This window comes from Meleagris gallopavo, chromosome 17 (assembly GCF_000146605.3).
Source record: "Meleagris gallopavo isolate NT-WF06-2002-E0010 breed Aviagen turkey brand Nicholas breeding stock chromosome 17, Turkey_5.1, whole genome shotgun sequence".
Taxonomy (NCBI): domain Eukaryota; kingdom Metazoa; phylum Chordata; class Aves; order Galliformes; family Phasianidae; genus Meleagris; species Meleagris gallopavo.
Window position 1 is genome coordinate 11,552,861 of NC_015027.2, and position 25,139 is coordinate 11,577,999.

A 25,139-nucleotide genomic window follows, 5' to 3' on the forward strand; every position below is an offset into this window, starting at 1 on the left:
GGGGAGAAGGCTGCAGCAGGTTCAGCGCCGAGGGTCCCGCATGGATGCAGGGGATGGAGCTGCTCAGGTGAGACATTGCTGAGTGTTTGCCCGGGCTGAGATTGGCTCAAGGTCCTGATGTTGTGAAGAAAGCCAAGGTCCCAGGGTGTGACCAACAGGCTGGGAGGTTTCAGAGTGGAACTGGTTGGTGTTTTTTGGAGGGGGATGGAGTGATGGAGAAAAGCACCATGGTGATGAGGGGGGCCCATAGGGTGCAGCCTGAAGCTTGGTGCTGCAAAGCCAGGTGGTGCTGCTTGCAGTGAGATGCAAGCCTTCAAATAATTCCGTGGTGATGAGAGAGCTAATTAGTGCCTTCCTATATGGTGATCTGGGATGGCAGCAGGCAGAGCTCCTGTCTGTGCTAGGATGTGGTGAGGATGCGCCGGGCAGCTCAGAGTGCCCATCTCCAGAGGAGTCAGCACGTGAAATGAGCATTAGGAATGGCTGTGTTAATTATCCCCTATGTGAACAAGAGGGCTTTGGGAAGATAATGGGAGGTAATGCATTTATAGGGAAACCAGGGTTCTTTCGAGGAGACCCTGAACTCATCCAGATGGGATCAGTGCTCTTCCATCAGGACCCCGCCGTCCTTCCTCCCCTTTCCATCCTTCTCACATCTTTCTCCCTTCCCCTCCTTGTTAGAGCTGCTGTGTTTTCCTTTCCCTCTCACTGATAAAAGGAGATGATGGAGAGGAGCAGGAGCCCCATCCCCACTGCCTGCACTGCTGCGGTGTTCGCCTCGGAGAGAGCCCACATCCCTTGAGATAACAGTGTGTGCAGGAGAAACACACCCCTCCCCTGGGAGATAAGCTTGTGTGCAGACACAGCCCGAAGATAAACACCCAGGAAAGCAAACATCCAAGCTATACACCTGTATGGGCACAGAGCACCTGCAAATACCCTCTGCAGCTGTGTGGTGCAGTTTCAGTGCTTGTTGGATTGGTTCCGACCCAGTGCTTGTGCCAGAAAAGCGCACGCAAGATTTTGGTGCACAAGGCTGCGCTGTGCCCCAAAATCTGGAGATGCACAGGGAGAGACGTGGCTGAGCTCTCTGCTCTCTGGGTTCGGTTGGTTGCAGCTTTCAAAGATGCTCAAAGCAATGCAGGCCCCTAAATGCTGTTGTACCCCAGGGCTGGAGCAGCTGCAGGAGGGGTATTTGGGGGTGGGGGAGGAATCCCATGGCTTTTCCCGTTGCATTTTGAGGATTTGGGGCTTTGAACTAAAGTCTCCAGCAGTAAGGTGTCTGGGCACAGAGCAGGTTTTGCATGGCTGGAAGTTGCAGTCATCTTCAGGTTTAGCTTTCCAGTAGCTTTTGGGTAGCTTCAGTGCACGGCTCAGAGTCTTAAAGGCCCTTTAAATTGCAGGAAGGGCTTCGTTAAGCTCCTCATTTCTCAGAGAAGTTGTGAAATTGGCACCAATTAAACCGTTGCTGACATGGCCTCGCCGCAGTGGGAGAACTTTGTGGGGGATTTCGACACGTTCTGGGGACTTTTCCTGTGTGAGTGGGTTTGGGGAGAGGAACTGTTGTAGGAATAGAAGGAGAAGGGATCTGCAACACCAGCAGAGGTTGGGAGCAGCGCCTGGTTTAGGCTGTGCTCCCTGAGTTTGAGGTGTCTGCAGTGGTGGCACCTGAGCCTGCAGCCATCCTTGCTGTGCTGTGTTTTAATGCCTATGATGGGGTTGCAGCTGCAGCCAGCTCTGAGGTCTGCCCTGAAATGTGGACTCTGGCTGATGTGCTGCAGCTGCAGGCACTGGGTTTGGATCTTGCCTTGCTGTCAGGTTCCAGAGGTTTATTTTTCAGAACTGGCTGGGAAATAGTGCAGGTGCTGTCGTGTGTATCCCAGGTCAGACAAGGGGCTGAAGAGTCTGGTGATGCTCAGCTCTGCTCTCTCTCCTAGTGCATCTCAGGGGCTGTTTCTGCATTATTTCTGAGTCTCTCAGTGGAAGTTAAATGATAAAATGAGCACCGAAGCCATGAAAACCATGGAGTGCTGTGTGTTATGCTGCTTTAGAAGCAGTGGGCTGTTGGGTGTCCTCAGCTCCTGCAGCTTGTGACAGTGTTTGTGGGATGCCCTGAAGGTCTCAGGTGCCAGTACTCTGTGGGTGTAGAGATGCTAAACCTTTGTAGGTAAAGGCTCTCCAGAAGCAGAGCTCCACTCCCCAGCCTGCTATGCGGATTGTAGAGATGTGCTTTGACACTTCACTTGCTCTGATATAAAACAAATAAATGCTGATAGTGGGTTGTAACCAACCAGAGGGTGGTGGTTCTGCGTCTCATCTGTCACTAAAGAGGCTTTGCTGCAATGCAACCTCAGCTCAGGGGCGAGCAGCAACCTGAGGAGCCCTGCATGGACAGGTAGGAGCCTCGCAGGGCAGCAGATGCCAGCTCAGTGCTTCTTGTTGGCTTTGTAAACACTGCAGCTGGATGCTGACCTTCCGTGGGAGCTCAGATGAAGCTGTGAAGTGCTCCTGATGGGGATGCAATTGGGCAGAAGTGTCTGCAGCTTGCCTCTTTGGGCATGCTTTGCTTTTTATCTCCTTGCACGTGGAAGGTTGTGCTTAAATCTTGTTGGCTTTGCTCGCAGAGGTTTATCAGTAGCGGATCAACAGGAGCTGGTGTCAGGAGAGATGATGCTGGTGGCAGTGCCACAGTGCTGTTGGTCCTCAAAAATAACTGACCAGGGCTAAAGGCTCCGAGTCTGCTTCTGAATGGTGCCATCAGGTAGGAGAATGGACTTTCCATCACCTCTGGAGCTCAAAGGTCTGGAGCAGTTCCACTTCAGAAAGGGCCATGGCTTGTTGGAAGGCTGAACAGTGCTGGATCTGCCTTGAAGGGGGGCATGGTGGTGAAGCTCAGGCTGGTTTCATCAGCAAAGGAGACCTGAGGGATCCAAAGAAATGGAGCAAAGCAGTGTCGTGGTGGGGGCAGAGGACAGTTTGCAATTTGTGCGTTGGCCCTGAAATGCCATCCTAGGAGTACCGTGTCTGATCCGATTTCACATCGAATCACAGCAAAAAGGAGCCCCTGGAGAACTGTCTGGAGCCTCATTCCTTCCAAAGAGCTCCCGGTTTTGTTTGCAGCTCCTGTCTATCTTATTGGCTGCCTTTTTTGCTTGTGGTTTGAGGTGTGGATTCATAACAGCGACAAATGAAGAACCCTTGAAAGATCTGTCAAGCTCAAGGAACTGGAAGGAATTTTTCCTTCTTGATGAGACCGTGCTGTCGGGGCTGGGTGTCCTGTTGGGTCTGGCTTACCCGTGAGTAACTGTGCTGTTGGGTGGAGGTTTTCTCCTTTCTGCAGGAGCCCAGACTGGATGATGGCCTGTGACAGCGATGGGAACAAGTGATAATGCTTGGCTAGCACACCGAGGTCATTTCACACCACGCAGACGTGTTGGGGACGATGTGCCAAAGTGAGCAAGGAAGGTGGAGGGTGTGACAGAGGAGAAGCCTGGGAGGGGCACAGGGTGTAGGACGGGGTGCTGGCACATCTGGAGGTGGGACGGAGAAACTTGCAGAAGGATTTGTGGGCTGGGGCTGGCGTGAGCTTGGGTGTGTGCTGGATCTGCGTGTCCTCCCTTCTTGCTGCCTTATCTCCTGGCTTGGGGCAGGAGGCCTCCCAGCACTGCTGCTGGCCGGAGGGCATCCTTGCATAACTCAACAGCTTTCTTCTCCATCCGTGCGGCTTTTTCCTCTCTGCTCGTGATTTGGGTGTTGCTGACCATGGGAGTGAGAGATGAAACCTGGCTGGAGCTCACCAGGCTGATTTGGAAAGCCAACATGCTACAGTTTGCTTTTCCTACGTGCGTTTAGCATTCAGATGTCCTGGTTAGGGAGAGAGGGCTGCCCCAATTGCAGATCTCAAAGGAGGTGCTGGAGTGAGGAAAGCTCTGTAAGTGGCATCTCATTACAACATCTGGTGGTTTTGTTTTGTCAGAATATCGAAATGAATTGCAGAAAAGCCATGATTTGCATGGATTTGATGCAAGGATTTGGTCAAAGTGGTTTCCAGTAGGTTAGTGGATTAGGATGGCATTGGGATGTGTCTTGGGGAGTCTTAATGGAAGAGTGTGCTGGAGCTGTCTTGGCTGGAAGGTGTCTGATGTGGGTGACTTCTGTGAGCGTGGTGCAGTGCAGAGGTACCAGCAAAGAGAGGGGTTAGCATCTTCAAGTCAGCAAGTAAAAAAAAAAAAATCAAGCCCCTAGCCAAAACTCTAGCCAGGATCTGTCTTTTTTTATGTCAATTTTATAGAGAAAAATATTGCTCTGAGAGGCAATATCATAAAATTTCTAAATCTTTTAGAAAGAAATTGGATTTGGGGGTGGGGGGAAGTGGATCTAGGCCTGGACAAGGGGCTGCAGGAAGAGTTTGTACAGGCCAGGGTGTGCCACAGCGTTTCACTGCCCAGGGGGATGCTGAGAAGCTGCGGTGTGTGCTGTGCTCTGGGTCCAGCTCCAGCTCTGGCAAAGCTTTGCTGAAGGAGGCCAAGCAGCTGGAGGAGGAGGTGCAGCCAGCCGAAATGGGACCTGCAGGAGTGAGTTGGTTGGGAAGGTGAGCGTGCTTTTTATCCAGCTGAAATCACGGCCCCCCCATCTCATCTGCACGAGGCAGGCTGCTCTTGCTCGCTCCACGTCCTCGCAGCTCAGCGTGGGACAGTCCTGCTGCACCTCTGCCAAATGAGGAGTGGATGTGAGCACTGCTCCATGTCTGCAGCAGACACAGACTCAGCAAAGCAGCTGCAGCACCTCCGTCCCTCCTTCCCACTTGGGTGCCTGCTAGCAGTGCGTGCAGCTCACGGGAGCTGAGCAAGCAGGCTTCTCCCAGCGTCCATCCCTGGGCTTTCAGCTTGGTTTCTTCTCCAGCAGCAGCCACATGCCCTTTCCACAGCCCACGCAGTTTTTCTTGGGTTGCAGGAGCCCTGGCAGCAGGCTATCAGAGCTGACATCCCTGCCAGGACTCTGGCCAGACCAGCTTTTCTTCTTTGCTTATCACCTTCAGCTTCAGGAGCAGGGAAGCTGCTGCGCAGCTGTTGAGCCGTGGCAGGACTTTGTTTTTGGCAGCCAAGGGAGAGCGAGAGTTGGAGAGTTGTGATGGCTGTGGAGGGACCACCTAAGAGAGCATGGGAGGTTGGCAGGAAACAGCACTGAGCAAAGAAATGGCAAATTGATGTTGAAAATCCTAGGAGGGGGGGAAGAATTATTGCTATAGAGAAGGAGAAATAACATGGGAGCACGGGGATGGCTTGCCACTAGATGGAGTGAATGGTCCCATGGGGATTGATTTCCAGCTCCTGGCAAGTTCAGCCCTGTTCCTTGTGGGAATAGGTCCCTTCTTTCTTGACCTGTTGCTGGGCTTGGCTCTGGGGAGCTGTGCTGGCAGCCAGCATCTCCTCCAGCACTGCTGCAGTGTGGTGGCCTGGGCTGTCACCACCCGTTTGACACGGAGCAGAAGAATCACCTTCAAGAGTGGTGGGACCAGAAAGTGAATCTCTGAGCTCCCGTAGCCTTCAGCAGAGGCCTTCTGGGGACTCCTTGGCCGCCTGGTCCTTAGGGTGAAAGGCTCCGTGTGTGAGGATGGAAGTTAGAAGAGCCAAGGGACATCTTTTCCAGCCTGGATGAAGTGGTGGAGCAGGTTCTGCTGGGCTCCAGGCAGGGTTAGTGGCCTTTTGGAAAGTGACCTGTGCAAGAACTGGGAACATATCCTTAGGATGAGGATGGAACCACAGGAGGACTCTTCTTGCCTTGTAGCCACCCTTAGGGACCTGGGGAACTGCAGCAGGGACCCCACCACCTCCTGTTCTCCCACCTCTTGCTGTAGATCATGGCAGGAATGATGTGCTGCTGTGAAAGGAGAGAGAGAACGTGGGCAAACCTCAGCTGTCCCCCTCTGGAGCCAGCTGGAGCATCAGGAATCCCTGCAGCAGCTCCTGGTGACTCGAGTGCCTGTCTGGTTGCCCCATTGGGACACAGTGCTGTGCTCCCATCCCACCCCCCGCACCAGGGGAGGGGTGAGCTATAGCAACAAAAATGCACCCTTCCACTTGGGTGACTGCTCCCACTTTGAGATGAAAACATTTGTTCCTGAAATTGGAGTCATTCCTGGGATTGCAACACCCAGGCTGTGTTTCCAATTAATCTGCTGAAGTCGTCATGCATTTCCAAGTGCCTTGGCTCAGCAGAGAGAAATCTGGCACTGGGCTGGCTCTGAAATGCCAGCTGAGATGTGCACAGTATGAAATGAGGAGAAAGCAGCCCTGGTGCACCAGACCCTGACAGCTGGCATGGGATCATGGGGGAGGGCACGGGGCAGCTGTGATGTGGCTATGGGGATGTGGTGGAACACAGAGCAGCTCCCTCCTGGGATCAGAGAAGCTTGGAATAGTTGTCGAATGACCATCGGGTTTTTCCTGACTGGTTTCCTTCTGTTTCTGGGTGTGTGTTTTCTTTTGGGGCGAAGGGGAGGCGAGAGGGGGGGGGTTGAAGTGAGTTATGCTCAGTCTGCTCACTGTGTCTGCATGAGGATATTTACAGCCTTACTGCTGCAGCGGTGCTTGCTGGGGTGTTGGTTATGAATCAGCCCTGACACCTTCCCTGCCCTCCTGTCGGGATGCTCCTACCCCCAGGGAGGTGGGCTTAAAGTGGGGGTGCCTTGTTTGGAGCTGGTTGGTGCCTGCAGTGCGATAGCCTGCCTGCTCCTGGCTTTGACTGCTGCTCCTTTCTGCTGAGTCCAGCAAGCCAGCATGTGGCACAGCACCGAAGTGCAGAAGCCAGCCTTTAAATGCTGCTCTGAGTTGGAGCTGGCAGATCCCTGGAGCCAGCAAGTAGGATGGAGCGAGGGGCAGCACCACGGGGTGCAGCACAAACCTGCTGCCATTCCTGCTTGGGCTTTGCTGTGCTGTTGGGGGCCGGCTGACTGAGGCAGCTCCCTTGGAACTCTGCACCTGACCCTCTGGGTTCTCTGTGCTGAGGCAGCAGCGGGTCCTGGTGCTGCATCTCCATGTCGAGCGGCACTCCGGGGAGCTGCAGGAAGGACAGAGAGTCCCTGCACAGGGCTGCCTTTACAGAAGGCGGGGATCCTGCCTGGAGCTGGAAGTGACCTGCTGAATTCTTCCATCTCCCATGTGATTTTTTTTTTAATTATTTTTATTTTTTTTTCTTTTTGGAGAAATGAAATTGGATCTCGAGCCCCGTCCCAGCTGGGTGGGAGTGGTGCAGTGCGTTCGCCCAAACGCTCATGGAAAAGCCGAGCTTGCGTAGAAATCTTCCCTTTCCAAGAATGAGGCTGGGGCCCCCTCCCTCCTGAGTCAGCAGGGGTGACGGATGGGGAAGCTCAGTGCTCTCCTGCTGCTGGGGTCACCGCTGCCTTTTCCCTTCAGGGGTCTGTAAGGAGCACGCAAATGCAAATCCCTTTCACCCTTTGGAACCTGGAGCTGGGATGCAGCATCCTCCAGCTCCCCTCTCACTGTGCCATGGGTTTCCTTGCAGCAGCGCTTTGTCTGGAGCTGGAAAGCGTTAAGGGAGGACAGTGACAAGTCCACTCCCAGATTGGATCATGTTTGCTTTCCCATCTGCGAGGGCAGCACCGGGGCAGCGCGTTCTTCTGCAGAGTGCCGTGCGAGCCTGCGCAGCCTCCTTGGAGGCCAGAGTGAGCAGATGCGTAAAAGCCTGCGAAAAGCCAGGGAAGCGAGGAGAGGAGGGGGAGGGCAAGTTAACCATGGTGTTTAGAGCTGTAGTCCATCAAATTCTCTTAGAGGTGTGCTGATTTCCCAAGTTTTGCTCTATTGGTGAATAGAGCTTTCCAGTGTGTTAGAACAGTCTCTGCTGCGTAGCAAGCGAGGATGTAAGCTTTCTATATTTGCCTGCGGGACAATAACACTGCTGCTTTCTATTTTTAACGTGTCAAGAGGGACAAAAATGCACTTGGGAGCCTCTGGGGAGTGGAGCAGCCGGGCTCACAGCTCTCCTGGTGCAGCTGGGCTGTGGATGGGATGGCAGCGGTGCAGTGAGCAGCAGCTGCTGTGAGAATGCCTGGTTCCACTTTGCAGCAGGTCCTTTGGGCAGGGCCAGTGGGGATGCAGAGCCCTTGCTGCCTGCACGATGCTCACCATCCTTCCACGGCTGCTCTGGGCTCAGCAGAGGAGCACGGGGCTGTTTGGTGTTGTCCCTCTTCTTCCTGTTTCTCTCCCTGTTGAGGCTGTGGGTTCTTCTGCCAGCCTCACCCACTCGCAAGCAGTGGGTTTACGTTGGTGTGAGTTGCTTGCAGGGTTTTATGGCTGCTGATGCGCATGCTGGAGCAGGGTGGGCAGGTCACCACTCCCTCGGAGCAGAAAGTGAGGATTTAGTGTTGAATTTGCTCCCCGGGGGCTTCGTTTCACTTCCTATGCTGGATGCGAGGAAGGGATCCTCTGCTCTCTTCCTGGTTTTGTCGGTTTTGTTTTGCTTTTCTCCCTGTGCACTGCAAAAGCCCAGCAGCTTTGGGATTGGGGTTCATCCCAAACGTGGCTGCTGGGCACAGAGGCACCACCGCAATCTGAGCGTGGACAGGGTTTGCACATGGCAGCAAAGAGGCAGCTTGGGCAGTGCATCCCATCACGCCTTCCTTCTGCTCCTAAATCCCTTTGGAACTGAGTTTAGCACTGGTTTTGCTGTCCTGGGCTGGGTGCAGCTGCACGGGGCCGGGACAATGGCAGGAAGCTGCTGGCCGTGCTGTCCTTATTGCTGGCCAGGCTCTGGGGCTGCGTGGAGCCGCCTCCGCCGCTCCTCCCGTGCTATTTCCATCGTATTGTGCGGAGGAGAGGAAGGATGTTTCCAGCCTTCTTCCTTTCTGCCTCAAAGGGATGTGGGGAGGGGGTGGGGAGAGGATTTTGCTGGCTGCCCATTGTGCAAAGGGCTCGGAAGCACCATCCTGCTGTGCCCAGGTTGAGGCACTGCTGCGTCTTCGTAGAGTTACAGAACGATGCAGGATGCTGGTGCAACAAACCATCGCTTCAGGCTGAGTCCTTCCCCTGTTTTATAAAATGGATGTGCTGGGGTATGAGCTCCGCTCTGATCCAGCTTATTGCACGTTCCCCTTTGCAGAGCCTTTGCCATCTCCACCTGCTGCTGCGCGGAGCCCAGGTGCCAGCCACCTGCCTGAGCCCACGCAAAGCTGCCCTGTTTGTTTTGTCTAAAAGCAATATCCCCAAAAGGAGGAGGAGGAGAAGAGGACGGGTTGGGGGGGCGGTGGGGGGAATACCCACTCCAGCTTAATTGCATTTAATGAGCCTGATGGGGCTGGCTGCCAGCAGGATGGGGCTTTGCCAAGGTTCCTGCTTGCCCGTGAGAACCATTGGGGTGTGGTGGCTGCGCCCGGTTCTGTGGCTGCTGGGAGAGATCCCGGGGCTCCCACCAACCTCTGCATCGCTCATCCTGCTGCAGGGTGGCTGCATGGGCTGTGCTGGCCACGGGGGACATGTAGTGACTCGTGGGAGTGGCTGTGCAAAGGGATTGGGAGGGTCTCTCGCAGGTGCTGGAACCTCGAGCATCCTCAGGGCTGAGTGCAGGACTGCAGTGTGCACCCTGTGAGGTGCTTGGTGTTATTTGGGGTCCTGGGGTGGGGATTTGGCACCAGCTTTGAGCCTGCGTGGTGGTCTGAAATCTACCAAGGAGCCACTGCATGCATCCCTGACACATGCAATCCTTCCTTGGTGCAAGGAAAACCTCCGCACTGGGCTCTCTGGGGCTTTATTTACTATTTCTCCTCCTCACACAGCACAGCAGCAGGATTGGTCCAGCATTCTGGGCAGCATTGCTATGTGAGCACCCAGTGTGCCCTGCTGGGGACACCCAAGTCCTGCAGCTGCTCTGTGCCTGCTGTTCCTGTTCTGTCCTGACCAGATCTGGGATGAGCCCTGCTCAGACCTGGCCCTGCTGCCTTGTGTGGCTTTTCCAACCCTTGTTGCGTTCCCCAGCTTCAGCCCAGCAGCTCGCCCAGCCTCTCACATGCACCTGTGCTGACCTTGGGTGGTTGCCACTGGTGTCCCTGTGGCACAGCAGGGGTGTTTGTTGGATCCAGGCACGCTTCAGCTTCCTCTGTGCTGAGGGTTTGATGCCTGCACCTTGCCTCACTGCACCAGCTTAGAGCTGAAGGATGCATTTCTCAGCTTCTTGGTGAGGACCCAGGGCAAAGGATGCCAGAAATGTACCTGTGCAGGAAATTGAAAGTGTTGTGGCTTCCTTCCTCTGACATAAATAGCTCTTGCCCTAAAACCCACATCTCAGCTCCAGTGCTGGTTGGAGGAGATGCTGAAGCACTGTAAGCCCTGTTCCCTGTGCATCCCGTTCCCTGTGTGCCGTGCCAGTGCTGCTTTTCCTACTCCTTGCTCTCTTGTTCTCTGTATTGCATTGGGCTTGGGTTATTTTTACCTTTTTTTCATGACCAAATCTGGCTTCTATCCCCAGCTTTGGACCTTGGCCAGCGTTTGCCAAAGGGGTTTCCTTCTCTGCAGTCTGCAGAAAGGCCTTGATTAAAGGGCAGATCCCCTTGAGGAGTCAATGGGTATTGTGGGAGCCGAGGCTTTTGTCTCAGCAATTCCACATCAAGCAAAGCACCGCTTGTGAGCCCAGAGCTCCTCCCTGGGGGGTTATGAGTCAAGCTGGGCTCTCGCTGTGTTGCACGCAGCAATTAAAATGAGAAGGGGGAAAAAAAAAAAAGGAAACGCTGAGCTAGAGCATTGGTGACAGCACAGCAGCGACCCAGCACTAAGCAAGGCTGCTGCAACCTGGAGAGGCATAAGCAGAGGGGATGGAGGGTGGGATGCCGGGCACAGCTGCCTCGTGCACCCAGGGACAGTGACACTGGGGACCCCAGAGATGCTGCGGGCACCAGAGAGCAGGGCTGCCACGGTCCAAACCGGTTGGGAACACTCTCCTCTGCTTGTGCAAATGGTTGGTAATTGAGGGAGAGGTTTATGTAATCGTTTGATCTCTCCTCTGCTTCCCTTGGCACGGAGGCAACATCCTCTGGTGCTGATGTAAGGAGCCGGTGCGGGAAGGCGAGGCGTCCTGCGTGCTGCTTGGGGCTCTGCACCCACCTGCTCCGGGTGCAGGGAGAGCTGCCAGAGCCTCAGCAAAGCTCTGGGAGTGCTGCTGGAGGGCGGCGGTGCTGAGGCTGGACGGTGTCTCCTTCTGGAGTTTGCACTGAGGGAGGAGATGGTGCTGCTGGAGGACGCCGGGGTGCTGGAGTTTGGGCACGGCACGAGGACTCGCTTGCTTGGAGCTGCTGCACATCACCTGCTTTTGTCTCCTCCTGTGAGGCTTGGTGGTATTTAAGGCTTTGGGAGCAGGCTGTGGGATCGTCCCTTCTGCAGCTGCTGTGGGATCTGTGCTGCAAGGTGAGGAGGTGCGCGATGCTGCGGGCTGCGCTGCAGACCCCATCCAGGCTGTGATAGCAGATGAGGGGCTTTGGGGGAAGGAATCCAACGGGGAGGGATGGTTCCTCTTCGTGCTCTGCTTGGCTGAGGACTTTTCCTGATTCTTGGTGCTTTCCAGCAGCAGAAGCTGCCCACGTGACTCTGGGGAGCAGGCAGTGCTGCTGGCTTTCCCTTCAGCAAAGCTCTTTGGTCCTGGATTTCTCTGGATTTCAGGGGAAACTGCAGCTGGGGAGAGGCTTCCCGGGGACAGCTTGGGTGCTGCTCCTTCAGATAGCTCTGGTGTGGGTGGGAACTGCAGCCAGAGGTGTCCAGCTGTGGCAGGGATAGATCCTATGTCCACCCCATGAGCTGTCAGCCCCACCTTGTGCCAGGGTGCTGCTCACCAGGATGTGATCTATCTGCAGAGAAACCAATTAAAATAAAATAAGCAGTACTTAGTACTTACTCCTGTGCTGCCTGCCCACATAGCTTGGTTCAGTCCCGTGCCCTCAGCTTTGCCCTTGCGCCTGAATGCTCTCAAATTTAAACTTGAACCACCACCAGGTTTGGCCATGCAGGTTTTCCAGGTTCATCCCTCTCTGCATGGATGTGGTTGATGCTTTGAAGGTTTTAAAAGCCTCCCTGTGGAACAGAGACAGCGCAGGGGGGTGCTGAGCTGCATGCAGGATGCTGTGGGAGCTGTGCAGAGTGTGAAGGAAGCTGCTTGGTTTAAGCATCGCCTACAGCAAAATTTGGGGCTGGGAATACAATTTGGGGCTCTGGAGGTAATTCTGTGATGCAGGGTTACCTGAAATCCTCTTGACCGCTTTTGCCCTGAGGGCAAAACGCTTTAGAGGCCGATCCCAACGCATGGATTTGGGAGCACTTTGAAAAAACTGCCTTGGAAAAGTCACCAAAACACAGCTGCACGGCTGCTGGCTGCGGTGTGGGCACCCACATCCCCTGCTGCAGGGGCAGCGGGACCCAGGAGCAGGCAGGAATGCATTGCTGAGTGCTGGAGTCCTCCTGCGTCCTCTTCCTTTGGCACTCTGTGTCCTCTGCTCTGTAAGGATGCTGCAGGTACAGAGTGCTCCTGCTTGGATGGATGGGGTTTTCTTTCCCCTTTTGTATTCTAGATAGCCCAGTGAAATAAAGACAGGATTTTTGCTGCCAGCATTAATAAGAGCTGCAGCTCCGGGTGCAAAGCATTTTGCTCTGGTGCCCAAATAATGCAACCTGACCCCAGCAGCGCGCTGTGAGATTTTGGGTCCTGGAGTCATAAGTTTCAAAACGTAACTGCACGTATTTGTGGGGAGAAAATTCCAGGGAGGGCTATTAAATGTCTGACTCAAAGGTCACGAGCTGCAAATAACCAGTGGGAGTCATCCTAGCCAGCCCTGGGCCGTTTGCTGCCTTATGTGGGTCTCATTTATGGCTCAGGTTCTGATTTAGGTGCTGGAAATAGCTCAGTAATGTGTTTTGCTCACAGGTGTATGTGCATGGGGTTGCTGGTTCCAGGTGCATTGCTTTTAATGGTGGCTCATGCTTTGGTTGCAAGGTTCTGCCAGGCTTCAGTCGTCAGGTGTCTCGGATTTTTCTGGCAACTTTCTGCAGGGGAGGGAAAGAAAATGAGGTTTTCAAGAGTCAGGGTGAAAGAAAGACACGGTTATACCCTTGTGGAAAAAGTCTTTAGGGCTTGTCATAGAGATGCATCATCCTCTTCTTGTTTTGGAACAGGAATGTGATGTCTGGTAGGGAGGAGTGGGACCCACCCACATCAAGCCCTTGGGCTGAAGCGAGCATCAGCTCCCCGTGCTGCCCCTGCAGGGCTGGGGGGCAGAAAAACACCCAAATGCTCTGATTTTATGGGAGCAGGTGGAGTTTTGGGAGCAGAGGGACACATGGAGCATCCCCATAGGGCTGCAGCACCCACAAGCCTCATCCCTCCCCTCTGTAGCGGGGTGAAGATAACGGGGTGACGATGCTTTTCCCATCTTTGTGGGGAGCACAGTGCTCAGCCCCATAATTAAAGCCACCATCTGAATGCGTGCGCCCCAGGGGCTGCAGGGAGGTTATGTGAGGTACCCCAGCTCTGGGATTTCCTCTTGCTCCAGTCCCAGCTTTGTGATCTTAATGTTATTTCAACATAATCTTTTTTTTTTTGTGTGTGTGTGGTTTCTTATTTAAGTGTTTTTAATTTGAACAAATCCCCTCCGGCTGGTTTTTTTGTTGTTGTTGTTGTTGCTTGTGCGTGGCTCTGGAGAAGACCTTTTCCTTTTATTTCGGAGGAATGTTTTTAATCACATGCATTTTTCAACCCGGCTGAACTCTGAACCTTTCACAGCTAATCAGCAGAAGATGGGAAAGGGTTTTCAAGAAGTGCATTTAGCTGCAGCTCAGAGGGCTGTGTGAGGGCTGCCTGGTGCATGGCAGTGCTGCAGAACCCGGAGGCGAAGGGCTGCAAAGACCCACAGCTTGCTTTGTTCCCTGCATTTATACCATTTGCTTCTGCCTTTATTTCTCCTTTATGTAAGTGCAGCTCTTTGCTGACTGCTGCTCATGCCTGGTTAAAAAGCAGGGAATACCAAAGCAAAGATTTCTCGTTGCTTTTTCTTTCCGCTGGGGGTGGCTCTGTCCATCTTTTCTTTACGATGAGAGCGGGGAGGTGCTGGAACAGCTGCCCAGAGAGGCTGTGGATCCCCGTCCATCCCTGGAGGTGTTCAAGGCCAGGTTGGATGGAGCCCTGGGCAGCCCGGGCTGCTGTGAGATGTGGATGTTGGTGGCCCTGCGTGTGGCGGGGGGTTGGAGCTTCAACATCCTTGAAGGTCCCTTCCAATCTGTGATCTGTATGCAACAGCATGGTTACCCACTGACCCCAGCAGAGAGTGAGCTGCACCAACGCTGCAGTGATGCGCTCAGCCTGAGGAAGTCACTGCCACCCTGTGCACAGAGAGTGTGGCAAGGTGGGAGAAGCCCCAGATCCAGTGCTCTGTGGACACTTGCAACAGGCGTCACCCCAAGGAGGAGAGAGCAGAGAAAGCAGAGGCTTTACTGCAGGAAAAAAAAAAAAAAGCAGCAGGAGCAGCCTGGAAAATGCCTGTAAACCACACGGAGCCACGTTCACGCTCGCCCTGCAGCTTTCCCAGGGCCTGTTGCAATCTCCCCTTTCCACGGAGGAAGGGTGGAGCTGCAGTGTGACCTGCACAGGTGGGGAAGGTTTGTGCAATGGCTTCGGTTGCCCTGGGCCATCGCCTCCACACGAGGCCCCACTGTTTTTTCGCCTCCTCGGCTTCCTCCAGGCGCGCTGGCGGAGCAGCGCTTTCCTCCCTGCCACCTGCCTGCACCCGGTGACCCAGAAAAACACCCCTGGCACTGTGACAGCGGCGCGGGTGCCAACAGGGGCGAGGTAGCGCCTTCACCCGCGTTGCACGAGGGGTGCTGTGCTTGCATTGCACCCCGAAGACCCTCCAGGGCTATCCGGGCCGTGCCACGCTCTGGTTTGTGCAGGGGATGCGTTGTGTCCTTGCAGTGAGGCCGTTTCTGCCTGCTGTTTTGGTGGCAGGGTGATGCGCTGAGCGCCAGCCTTCCCATGCGAATGTTCTGACAAACTAAAAATAATTCTCACACACACACACACACACACAAAAAAAGATGTTGGCAGGCAAGAGAGGAGCCTGGCCCCGAATCCTCCTCTTCTCTGGCTTTGCCCTACCCCAATGGCTCTGCAGTGGATTTGGGGCATCCTGGTGTCATCCCCTCTATGGGGTTTTCTGTGTCCTCGTGGTGCTTGCAGGGATCCCCAGGAGGATGCGGGGATGGGAGCAGCTCCCTGAGAGCCCTGGCAGTGCTGGGTTTGGCTGCAGGGCCCTTCCTTGGGGCGAAGGGAAGAGGAGGAGCACGCTGCTGGCCGCCTGCCTCCGTCATGCGGAGCTCCGGAGAGGAGCTGTGCTCTGTAGCTCTTGGCTCACATCCCAGCTGCAAACCCCATGTGAATTCGAGCCACGGAGGGAGCTGACGGCTGAACCCAGCAGCCCCAAGGGAAGGAAAGGAGCTGCGTGGGGGCACCCGGAGCTGCAGGAGGGGTGGGTGGCAGCCCTGGGGTGCTGTGGGTCCCAGGGGGTGAGGCTGGGAAGCAGCTGTGCCCTGGCACTCGGTGTGCGGAGCGGTGCTGGTGCCTCTTGGCTGCAGGGATGCTCGACTGCCTTTTTCCTGGCTTGGGGCACGCAGTGAGGAGTTGTTTTTCTGGCTGCTGGCCTGCACGGCCTCCCTCCCGCTCCTTCCTTTGTGCTGCTTTGGAGTTTGTTTTTAAAAAGGCTTAAACAAAACCGCCCCTTTTCTGCCCTGGGTCGGCAGCTGATGGATGGAGGGGTAAGAATGGGGCTGTGCGTGGAGCTCCCTCCTGGTGTTTGGAGCATCGTACGTGGAGGGAGGCTGCGACTGCTCTCAGAGCTCCCCTGGATGCCACCAGCTGTGGGGATGGAGGCTGCAGCTCGTTGGGCTGCTCTGGTCCTCCCCATCCTCAGGGCGTTCCTGCACACACGCAGCTCTCTGTATCTCAGAGCCAAGCAATTATATTTGGAGTAACTCGTGTGATTTTGCTGATGCCTGAAATGTGTTGTTGCAAACAACGCCGCGACGCTGAAGAATAAATCTCCAGCAGAGGGAAACGAAGGGAGCTTTACCAAATCCTTTGTTAGTGTGCTGACTTGCCATCTGTTAACGTGGCTTTTTGTATAGGCAGCATAAAAGCAAGGCAGAGGAATTTGTATGGGGAAGTTGAGTGCTTTAATGAGCGATCTCTCACTCGCTGACTTCGCTACAGTGGCACACAGGTTCTCGAGGGAAATCAGGCCCTATTTCCCTGAATAGAATTATTTTGGAGGTGGACAGCGCAAGCATCTCTTAGCAGTAATTGGCTGCTGTTATAATCAAACTATACACTGAGTTGCATTAATGCCGATCCCAACTCCTGCGATGGGGCTGCGGATAGTGAGCATCCCTCTGTAGGGATGTGGTGGATGCTGTTACAAGTCCCCATCTCCCACCCTGAGGTTTCCTCATTACAGCCCATCCTCGCGCAGCCACAGTGCAGTGGGAGAGTGCTGCAGCCTTCCTCGCACCGAGCATCCTCCTCCTCACTGGCCCATGGGAACCACGAGGAGCAGGGAGGAGGCAGCCTTATCGCTCCCATCCTTCAAAATCGCTGATGTTTAGCAGGAATGCAGGGATGGCTGGAGCTGGGAGATGGCTGGAGCTCTGCAGCTGCTCGGGCAGCAGAGGATGAGCTGTCAGCACTGTGAAGGATGTCAGCGTTTTTGGAACTGGAAGAGTGAAGCAAAGGGCTGAGAGCAGAGGGGAGGGGTCTTCTGGCTCAGGGTAACTTGTGTTGGTTCATCAAATGCATCTCAGTCTTAGTGTTTGTGCAGCCTATGGGCTGGGGGTCACAGCACAAAACCCCCTCCAGCCCCAGGGCACAGGAGCTCAGCAGGATTCACCCTCCAGCTGTTATCTCCCACAGCCTCCTATCACCCAGGCTGTAGCAATTAGAACTAATTAGCCAGAGACAAATGAAATCCCAGGTGGTTATCAAAGAGATGAAGAGAACCAGCTCAGACTCTGCCATGGGGCTGGGAGCATCAGCTCCTACGGGTTGAATCTGGGAACGTGCATCTGGGGGGTTTTGCTGTGTTGGGAAACAAAATTTGCCCTATGGATCAGGAGCATTTTTCCCTCCTGGCACTGCAGGATGTCCTGGCAGTGCTGGGGCTGTGCTGGGTTTCCCCGTTGCATTGCTGCACGACGGGGCTGAAGCCTGCAGAGATTTCTCCTGCAGTATTGCAGTTGTCAGCACAAGCTCCCTGGTGCTGTTGAGGCTGAGATTTGCACAGTGCAGGGTGTGGTTCTCTGCCTATAAAAATAACATTTGCATTTATTTATTTTTTTTTAATTTGAGCTGCTTCACTACTTTAGGAAAACAATTAGTTCTCAGGCTGCAGTGGCTTTGTCCCTGCAAATGCATTCCTGTACGGTGGCTTTTAATTCTGGATTTCCTGCCCACCTGCTTGCTTCCAGCTTCTTTCATTCCTATGCTACAGTGCCTGAAGCGTGGAGCTGCCTTGGCTGCGTGTTTTTTGGGATGCCATAGGTCCACTGGGGCTGTCTTTGCATCCTTCAGTCACTCTTGTGCTTGCTCATCCCCTTTCCACCTGCACATGCTGTGCTGCATAGAGCATCCCCAGCAACCTGTGCTGGATGTGGCTGCTGTGGGGGTGGCAGTGGGATGGTTTTAGGGGGGCAAGTCATGTCCCACTGCCTGCAAGACTGTTCCCTCCAGCTCTGCTCCTGCAAATGGCTCCATCTGACCCTCACTGAGGTCTGCTCGTATGGAGGCAGGGCTGCAGAGTTGGCATTGGTGCTCAGAGTCTGAGCTTCCAGAAGAATATTGCAGGTTGTAGGATTTCGTAGCAGCATTGCAGCAGCGCCACGCTGCAGGGTGAGTGCTGCAAGGCTTTTGGGGAGCTTTGTGGTGAAGGTCTCTTGCTGCAGTGGGTGCTTTAGCCTGTCTCTAGCGAGGGTTTGCTGAGGTGGTCTTATGAAGTTGAAGGGGTTCCCTGTGCAGGATGGGAGTGCCTTCAGTTTGCAACACTGTGGTGTCAGGGCGAGCTGCCTGCAGCACTTTGGAGGCACTCCAAGGGTGTATAGCATACAGGATTTCTGCCTGGATGACGGAGGAGGCTCTCGCAGGCAGCAGATGGGATGTGGCAAGCCCTTCTCAACAGCAGCACACATTCCTCGCGGTGCCCTCCTGCACGTCGGGGCATCCCCATCCCCATCCCACTGCTTTCCCAAAGGTGGGAGGCACGGGAGGCCCCTCCGTGTGCTGCTCCTCACCCAGCTGCGCCCTGCTTTGTGTCCCAACAGCTGCTGTGACCCCGTGCACCTCGCCACGGGTGCCCCAGGCCGTCCCCATGGACCTGCGCATCGGGCAGCGTGTTGTCAAGCCCGGCTCCGACACGGCCTTGCTGGCTCTGAAGCACACGCAGCAGCTGCAGCACCAGCTCTTCCTCGCCAGCCTGCACCAGCAGCAAGTGGAGCAGCTCGCCCACCAGCACGTCAGGGTATGGGTACTTCTAAAAAACTACTTTTTCTCCCCCTCCCGGAGAGCGTGCAGCTCATGGTGCTGCGTGTGTCTGCAGGCGTGGAATCATAGAACCGTAGGATGGCTTGGGTTGGAAGGGTCCGTTCATCACCACGGAACCATAGAATGGTTGGGTTGGAAGGGACCTTGGAGTTCCCCTAGCCCTCCCGCTGCCCTGGGCTGCTCCCACTCCTCCATCAGCTGTCCAGAGCCCCAGCCGTGGCTGTGAGCACGCAGGGATGGGGCACCCACAGTTCTTTGGGCAGCAGTGCCAGGGCCTCGCTGCCCCCTGAGCTAAGAATTTCCTCTTCGCGTCTCACCTAAATCTCCCCTCTTTCAGTTTAAGCTGTTCCCCCCCACCTTGTTTTGTCCATGTAAGAAGTCACTCTCCCTTCTATCTGTAAGCTCCTTTTAAGCACTGGAAGGCTGCACTGAGTTCTCCCCGGAGCCTTCTCAGGGCTGAACCTTCCCAGTTCCCTCAGCCTTTCTCCATAGCAGAGGTGCTCCAGCCTCTGAGCATCCTTATGGCCTCCTCTGGGCTGAGCATCTCTGGAGATGAAGATGCGCCCGGTTTGCAGCAGTGAAACAACTTAACACGTCCTTGTCATCCCACTGGGTTTCCAAAAATGCTGTAACAGTCTGTTGCAGAGATGCTCCATCCCTATGGCACAGTGTTTCAAGTCCCCTGGTGCTGACAGTGCCCTCTCCTCTCTCAGGTGACCATGGAGACCTCGCACCGTGAGGCAGAGCCTGGGCAGCAGGAGCAGGAGCTGCGGCAGATCCTCAATAAGGACAAGAGCAAACGAAGTAAGAGCCTCGGTGTTTTCTGACATGTGGCATCTCCTCCTGAGGAGGCAATTCCCCAAAATCAGGGGGAACCGAGCTCATGGGGAATGAGGGTAAAGCAGCTTCTAGCAGGGGCTCAGCAGGCAGTGCTGCCCTTACCCAGGCCACGCTCTGCATGCTCTTGGTCTGAGCATCTCTGTCCTGAGCATCAAAGAGCTTCAGGAAAAGAGTGTGGGGAAGCCTGGATCCTTGTGAGCAGTCAGCTGCACCCAGCAGCTGCACCCTGGGTCTCCCTGGCCAGGATTTATCCTTTGTGTCCTTCTTACTGATACCAGCCAACTGGTTGCAATAGATCCCTGCTTTGTTGTTACACTATGCCCAACAGCCACTGCAGTGCTGCATCCCAAACTGGCGGTGCTTGTGCTGCCCCACGCACAGGGCAAGGCACAAATTGCCTTCCAGAGCTGGCAGACCCCAAGCCTGGAACACAGGAGTTGTTGGGGGTTGCTGAGTGCTGGGCAGGAAGGTTTGCACCATGCAGGAGAGCAAACCTGCTGCTGCAATCTCCCTGCGCCATCTAGTGCCTGCTGCATCAGGAGCTCGCCGAGCTTTGGGAGGTGCAGAGCTCTTCAGAGATTTGAGTGCAGCTGTTCCCTGTTTCCATGAGCTGCCGCCCACCTGCCCTTCGAGTCTGAGCTCTCTCAGGATGCTGATATTCTTCCAGTGATGTTTTTCCTGCTGAGGTGCAGGATAGGCAGAGCTGCATCAGCTGGAAATCATCGACATGTAACCTACCTGCAGGTGCTGTGGCCAGCACAGTGGTGAAGCAGAAACTGGCTGAGGTCATCCTGAAGAAGCAGCAGGCAGCAGCTTTGGAAAGAACCAGCAACCCCAACCCTCCAGCCATGCCATACAGGTAAAACAAGAAGCACCCTGGATAATCTGACCCACCCAGCGCAGGGCAGCTGCTCAAGACCCTGCAAAACATTTTGGTGGTGGGTTTGGATGAGTCAAGGCATTGCTGATCATCTCAGCAAAGAGGGAAGAATCTCTGATGAGGCTTTTCCCCATAGATCTCTGGAGCCTCTGGATCCTGAAGGTCCTTCCCCTCCTGTACTCAGCACCTTCCTGTCCCCGGTCCCTAGCACTTCTCTTGATCCCCCAGAGCATTTTCCACTGCGGAAGACAGGTGAGGCTGGGGGCCAACACCATCTCACTCCTGCCGTGATGCCATTGAGCTCACACCCAAGGGATGGCTGGAGCCGAGAAGTAACCCCACCAAAGTCAGTCCAGCTTTGCCCCTACCCGTGGTGGGGCTGGGACTGACTGCCCTGTCCCCTCACAGCATCTGAGCCCAACCTGAAGGTGCGTTGCAAGCCCAGGAAGTGCCTGGACCGCCGCAAGAACCCCCTGACACGGAAGGAGAGCGCTCCCCCCTCTCTGAAAAGGAGACCACCTGAGACCATTGGTGAGAGCTTTGCCTTTGTGGGGAGAGCTTGGGAGTTCAGAGAGGCTGGAGCAGCCTGGGGTTGTGTATAATGCCTGCTGTGGGGCTCCAAGGGAGAAATGAATGTATCAGAGGCTTGGCAATTATTGGTGGCCTTTGTGGGGCACAGCCTGTGAGAGCAAGCTCTGTGCTGTGACGGTGCAGGGGGTGGATGAAGTGGGGAAGGTTATTGCTGCAGATGTATCATGCTGATTTTGGGGCCCTTGATGGACCTGTAAGGCTGGAAGCATGCAAGGTCCTGAGCGAGCACAGCTGGCTAGGCTTCCTCCATGGCCGACTGCATCTCCAGCTTGCCACCTCACCAAGGAGAGTTTTGCCTCTAGCAGGCAAACTGGGAACTGTTGGAAGGTGGGAGAGCTTTGCAGGGTTGGGGCAGGGCTGTGTAACCCTCTCTGGGTATGGGTGTTCATTTTCCCCTTTCTCTTTGCTCACAGATTCCTCCCCAAGCAGTAGCAGCACCCCTGTGTCCGGCTGCAGCTCTCCCAATGACAGCCTCCCTGCTGAGCACGGAGCTCTTCCCACTGCCTCCAGCATGGCCCACGAGGTGAGCTCCTCAGCTCTGCTCTCTCACTGCCACCCCAGGTTCAAGATAAGCTAGCCTCCTCCTTGGGGACCCCAGTTTTGCACTGAGCTGCCCTTAGCCCAGCTGTTCCTGCATGGTGGGACCCTCTGCCCAGCGTGCCCTAGTGCTTTCCTAGTGCATGTGCTGTCTCCATATGGGTGCCTGGTGCCCCTGGCCCTGGGTGTTCTCGCAGACAGCTGGGACTTGGCCGCCCACTTCTGCTCCCTGTCCTAAGCTGCTTGTCCCGAGCTGAGCTCTGCAATTCCCAGAGCAGGAGACTGATGGATCGTGTTTGGTGCAGGCACCCCTGGCCCAGCGCCTGATGATGCAGGAGAGCTCCCTGGCCCAGTTTGCCCTGCAGAGTGCAGTCTCCCTTCCTGCCATCACACTGGGATTGCCGGCCACCACTAGTGCCAGGGTAGGTGACCTGGTTGTAGGAACTCCCCAGACCTGGGCAGAGGGTTCCTGCAATGCAAGGGGGGTGGATCTTGAGACTGTTGGGTGGGTGCCAGCCATATGCTGGCTCTGAGTAGTCCGAGGCTGCCTGTGGGTATGGGGAGGACATGCCATCCCTTCTCTGTGCTGTGTCCCATTACTAATCCAGCCCTCCTCTCTGCAGGGAGATGCGGATCGTCGCCCACTCTCTGGCCTGGCACACCGAGTGCCTGTGCTGAATGGGCCTGTCCTCACGGGCACACACTCACCCATGTTCATCCCAGCTGGCTTGGAACAGCACGAGGCTGGGAGCCCCTTGTCCCCTCGGCTCCAGCCTGTCATCATCCTCGAGCCCTCAGTCACCCACGCTCCACTTGTGGCAGGTAAGTGTTGAGCTTGGGGCAGGCAGTGGGGCCAGCAGCATTCAAGGCATAGCACTGAGCTTCCCTTGGGGCAGCCAGCCTTTTGGTTTCCCATTTCTCTTCCACAAGCTGCAGCTGAGGAGATGGAAGACGTTGATCTTAGTGTCTGCCCAATAGACAAAGAAACGCCTCATCTCTCCTTCCTTTCCCCTGCAGTGCCAGGTCTGGGGACAGTGCCCTTCTCCTTCACCCCATCGCTCATCTCTGCAGAGCGCCTGTCGCTCCCAGGCCACCACAAACCACTGGGCAGGACCCGCTCAGAGCCCCTGCCCCAGAACCCCAAAGCCATCCAGCAGCAGCTGGTGTACCAGCAGCACCATGCCCAGTTCCTGGAGAGGCTCAAGCAGCAGACTCACCTGGGCAAGGTAAGCACAGAGCTACAGCATGGTGTGCAGGAGGCAGTGGGGGAAGGATGCTGGCAGGATGCAGGGTCACAGCCTTTTCTGCAGGGCAGCAATTAGCTGATATCCAGGGCCAAGCCTGCATGCTGCTGCCTCGCAGCGAGCTGTGGGCTCGTGCTCAGCTTCATTGGCTCCCATGTCCGTCATTCTTGGGCTCTGGGGTGCCTTGCTACCCCAACCCTCCTCAGCCTGCCCTGTCCCCATCACCTCTGTGTGCTCACTTGTTTGCAGCGCATGGTGAAAACCAGCGAGAAGCCCCGGCTGCGGCAGATCCCCTCCTCAGAGGACATGGAGGCAGAGGGGATGGAGGCTGGGGCTGAGAGCAGCGAGCAGGCAAGGGCATGTGTGGAGCCTGCACGGCCGGGGAGCAGCGGGAAGGAGCCTGAGAGGCCTCAGAAGATGCTGCAGCCTCAGGAGGAGCTCATCCTCCAGCAGGTAAGCAAGGAGTGGCAGGGATGGGGCTGTAAGAAGTGGAATTCTCCTCCCCCATTCTTGCATTTCAGAGCACTTTACTACGTCTCTTGGTGCCATGTGAAACTTTGCACAAACCCAGCAGTGTCCTGGTCATGGGAAAGTTCAGCTCAGACCCAGAGGGCTCTGTAAAGGACTGCTGCGTGGGTTGGGATGCAGGCACCACATCTTTCCCTTCCTCAGTCCAGGGGCGGTTTGCTAGGACAGAGACGTGATCAGAAGCCACCTCTGGTGCCAGCAAGGCTGGGCATCATCCCCAAAGTGCTGGCAACATCCCCAAAGTGTTGGCATCACCCCCAAAGTGCTGGCATCACCCCCAAAGTGCTGGCATCACCCCCATACTGTTGCACCTCGTATCAGGGCTTCCCAGCGCTGCAGGACTGAGCCAGCAGAGAGCAGCAGATGCTGCCTAATACATGCCAGCTCCTACAGGGCAGCTCCAAGTCCTCCAGCGTGGAGGCAGCTGTCACATCCAGATGCTCCAGAGACATTCTCCTTCCTAGAAGGCTGCGTGTCACCCGATGCTGGGTGATGTCATGCTTACTGCCACCTCTCTCCATCAGGCCTATCTCTGGGACCCCTACCAGCGTGTGCAGCACCAGCTCCTCAAACGGCAGCCCCTGGCTGACTCCCCCATGGTCCCAACCATCCTCGCAGGGCACAGACCTCTCTCCAGGGCCCAGTCATCTCCTGCCACCGCAACTGTCTCCCTCCCTGCTCAGGATACGACCTCCAAGGCGCTCTCCCTGCCGGTGCAGGAGCAGACCAGCAAGCCCCATTTCACAACAGGTAGGGCTCTGCCCCTGGTGGGAGTGCTCAGGGGCAGTTGAATGTCTCTCCCAATCTCTCCTGGCCTCCTGAATTCCTGGGAGCGCTCTGGCTGGCTGAGGAAGGCACGAGAGTTCCCTTCTCCTTACCTAAGGTGCATTTTCCAAGCAGAATTTGCCCTTTTGGCCCCACAGCTGCCTTCCTGCTTGTTTGGTTTAGCTTCTTAGGCATCCAGGACAGCATGTGCATCAAAAGCCTTAGGGCAGAGGCTCACGTGGTTTTGATAAAGATGTTTTCAGTCAAACCGAATAACTAAGAGTGTTTTAGGTCCCAGCCTCGAACCCAGCCCTGGAAAGGGGCAGCATTGGGGTTGGCAGCACTGAGGCCTGCGTATCCAGTCCAGTCTCAGGATGACAGCTCTTCTTGGATGTCGTTGCAGGACTGGTTTATGACTCGGTGATGCTCAAACACCAGTGCTCCTGTGGTGACAACAGCAACCACCCAGAGCACGCAGGGAGGATTCAGAGCATCTGGTCTCGACTGCAGGAGAGGGGTCTGCGCAGCCAGTGCGAGGTGAGGGGGAGGGGAAGGGATGCTGCTACGAGCAGATCTTGTGCTATAAAGAGGTGATGGGGTGTCCTGCTCCCACCTCCGCTCCTTTTGTTCCCAGATCTTCCCAGCCTGTTTATCCAAACAACAAAAGGTCCTGGGAAGGGGGCTTGCATTTGGCTCTTGCTGGCACTGGTGTGACCGTGCCCATGAGTTTGCTGTGCAGGAAGATGGGTACAATCCCTGCTGAGATAGGAACGAGGTGTTTTGCCAGCTTGGGGGACACCAGTGCCAGCTCTCATCTGTTAGAAGACTTGCCCAGATCTAGCAGGACTGACTTTGAGCCATAGAGGGTTCTACAACTGTAGGAAAACAGTGCTGGTATTTCCTGTCTGTCCATGGGAGGGGAACACGTGTCCCATCCCGGAGTGGCTCAGTCACAGCCCCTGTGCCTTGCAGTGTCTGCGGGGACGCAAGGCCACCCTGGAGGAGCTGCAGTGTGTCCACACCGAACGCCACGTCTTCCTCTATGGCACCAATCCCCTCAACCGCCTGAAACTGGACAATGGGAAGCTGGCAGGTGAGCCCCCATCTGCACCCACTACTGTTCCTGTGCTGCTTGCCCTTGTCTCCCCCTGTTCCCCGGCTCCATGGCTCTGAATCCACCTTGT

General features: G+C 55.5%; 1 protein-coding gene across 10 annotated transcripts in view; it reads left to right on the plus strand.

Moving 5' to 3' along the window:
* Positions 1 to 25,139, plus strand: part of HDAC7 (histone deacetylase 7) — a 62,168-nt gene that overhangs the window by 31,984 nt on the left and 5,045 nt on the right. For 8 of the 10 annotated variants that reach the window (XM_010720548.3, XM_010720551.2, XM_010720545.3 and 5 more), the window contains 13 exons: positions 18,351 to 18,547; positions 19,284 to 19,374; positions 20,155 to 20,269; positions 20,427 to 20,542; positions 20,699 to 20,821; positions 21,295 to 21,404; positions 21,724 to 21,840; positions 22,042 to 22,240; positions 22,436 to 22,644; positions 22,912 to 23,115; positions 23,715 to 23,940; positions 24,359 to 24,492; positions 24,928 to 25,048. In XM_010720548.3, coding sequence (XP_010718850.1) covers positions 18,351 to 18,547; positions 19,284 to 19,374; positions 20,155 to 20,269; positions 20,427 to 20,542; positions 20,699 to 20,821; positions 21,295 to 21,404; positions 21,724 to 21,840; positions 22,042 to 22,240; positions 22,436 to 22,644; positions 22,912 to 23,115; positions 23,715 to 23,940; positions 24,359 to 24,492; positions 24,928 to 25,048 — 1,962 coding nt within the window. Of the gene's footprint in view, positions 1 to 45; positions 68 to 18,350; positions 18,548 to 19,283; positions 19,375 to 20,154; positions 20,270 to 20,426; positions 20,543 to 20,698; positions 20,822 to 21,294; positions 21,405 to 21,723; positions 21,841 to 22,041; positions 22,241 to 22,435; positions 22,645 to 22,911; positions 23,116 to 23,714; positions 23,941 to 24,358; positions 24,493 to 24,927; positions 25,049 to 25,139 lie in introns of those variants that run through there. The other 2 variants (XM_031556038.1, XM_019621187.1) reach the window with 2 other exon arrangements.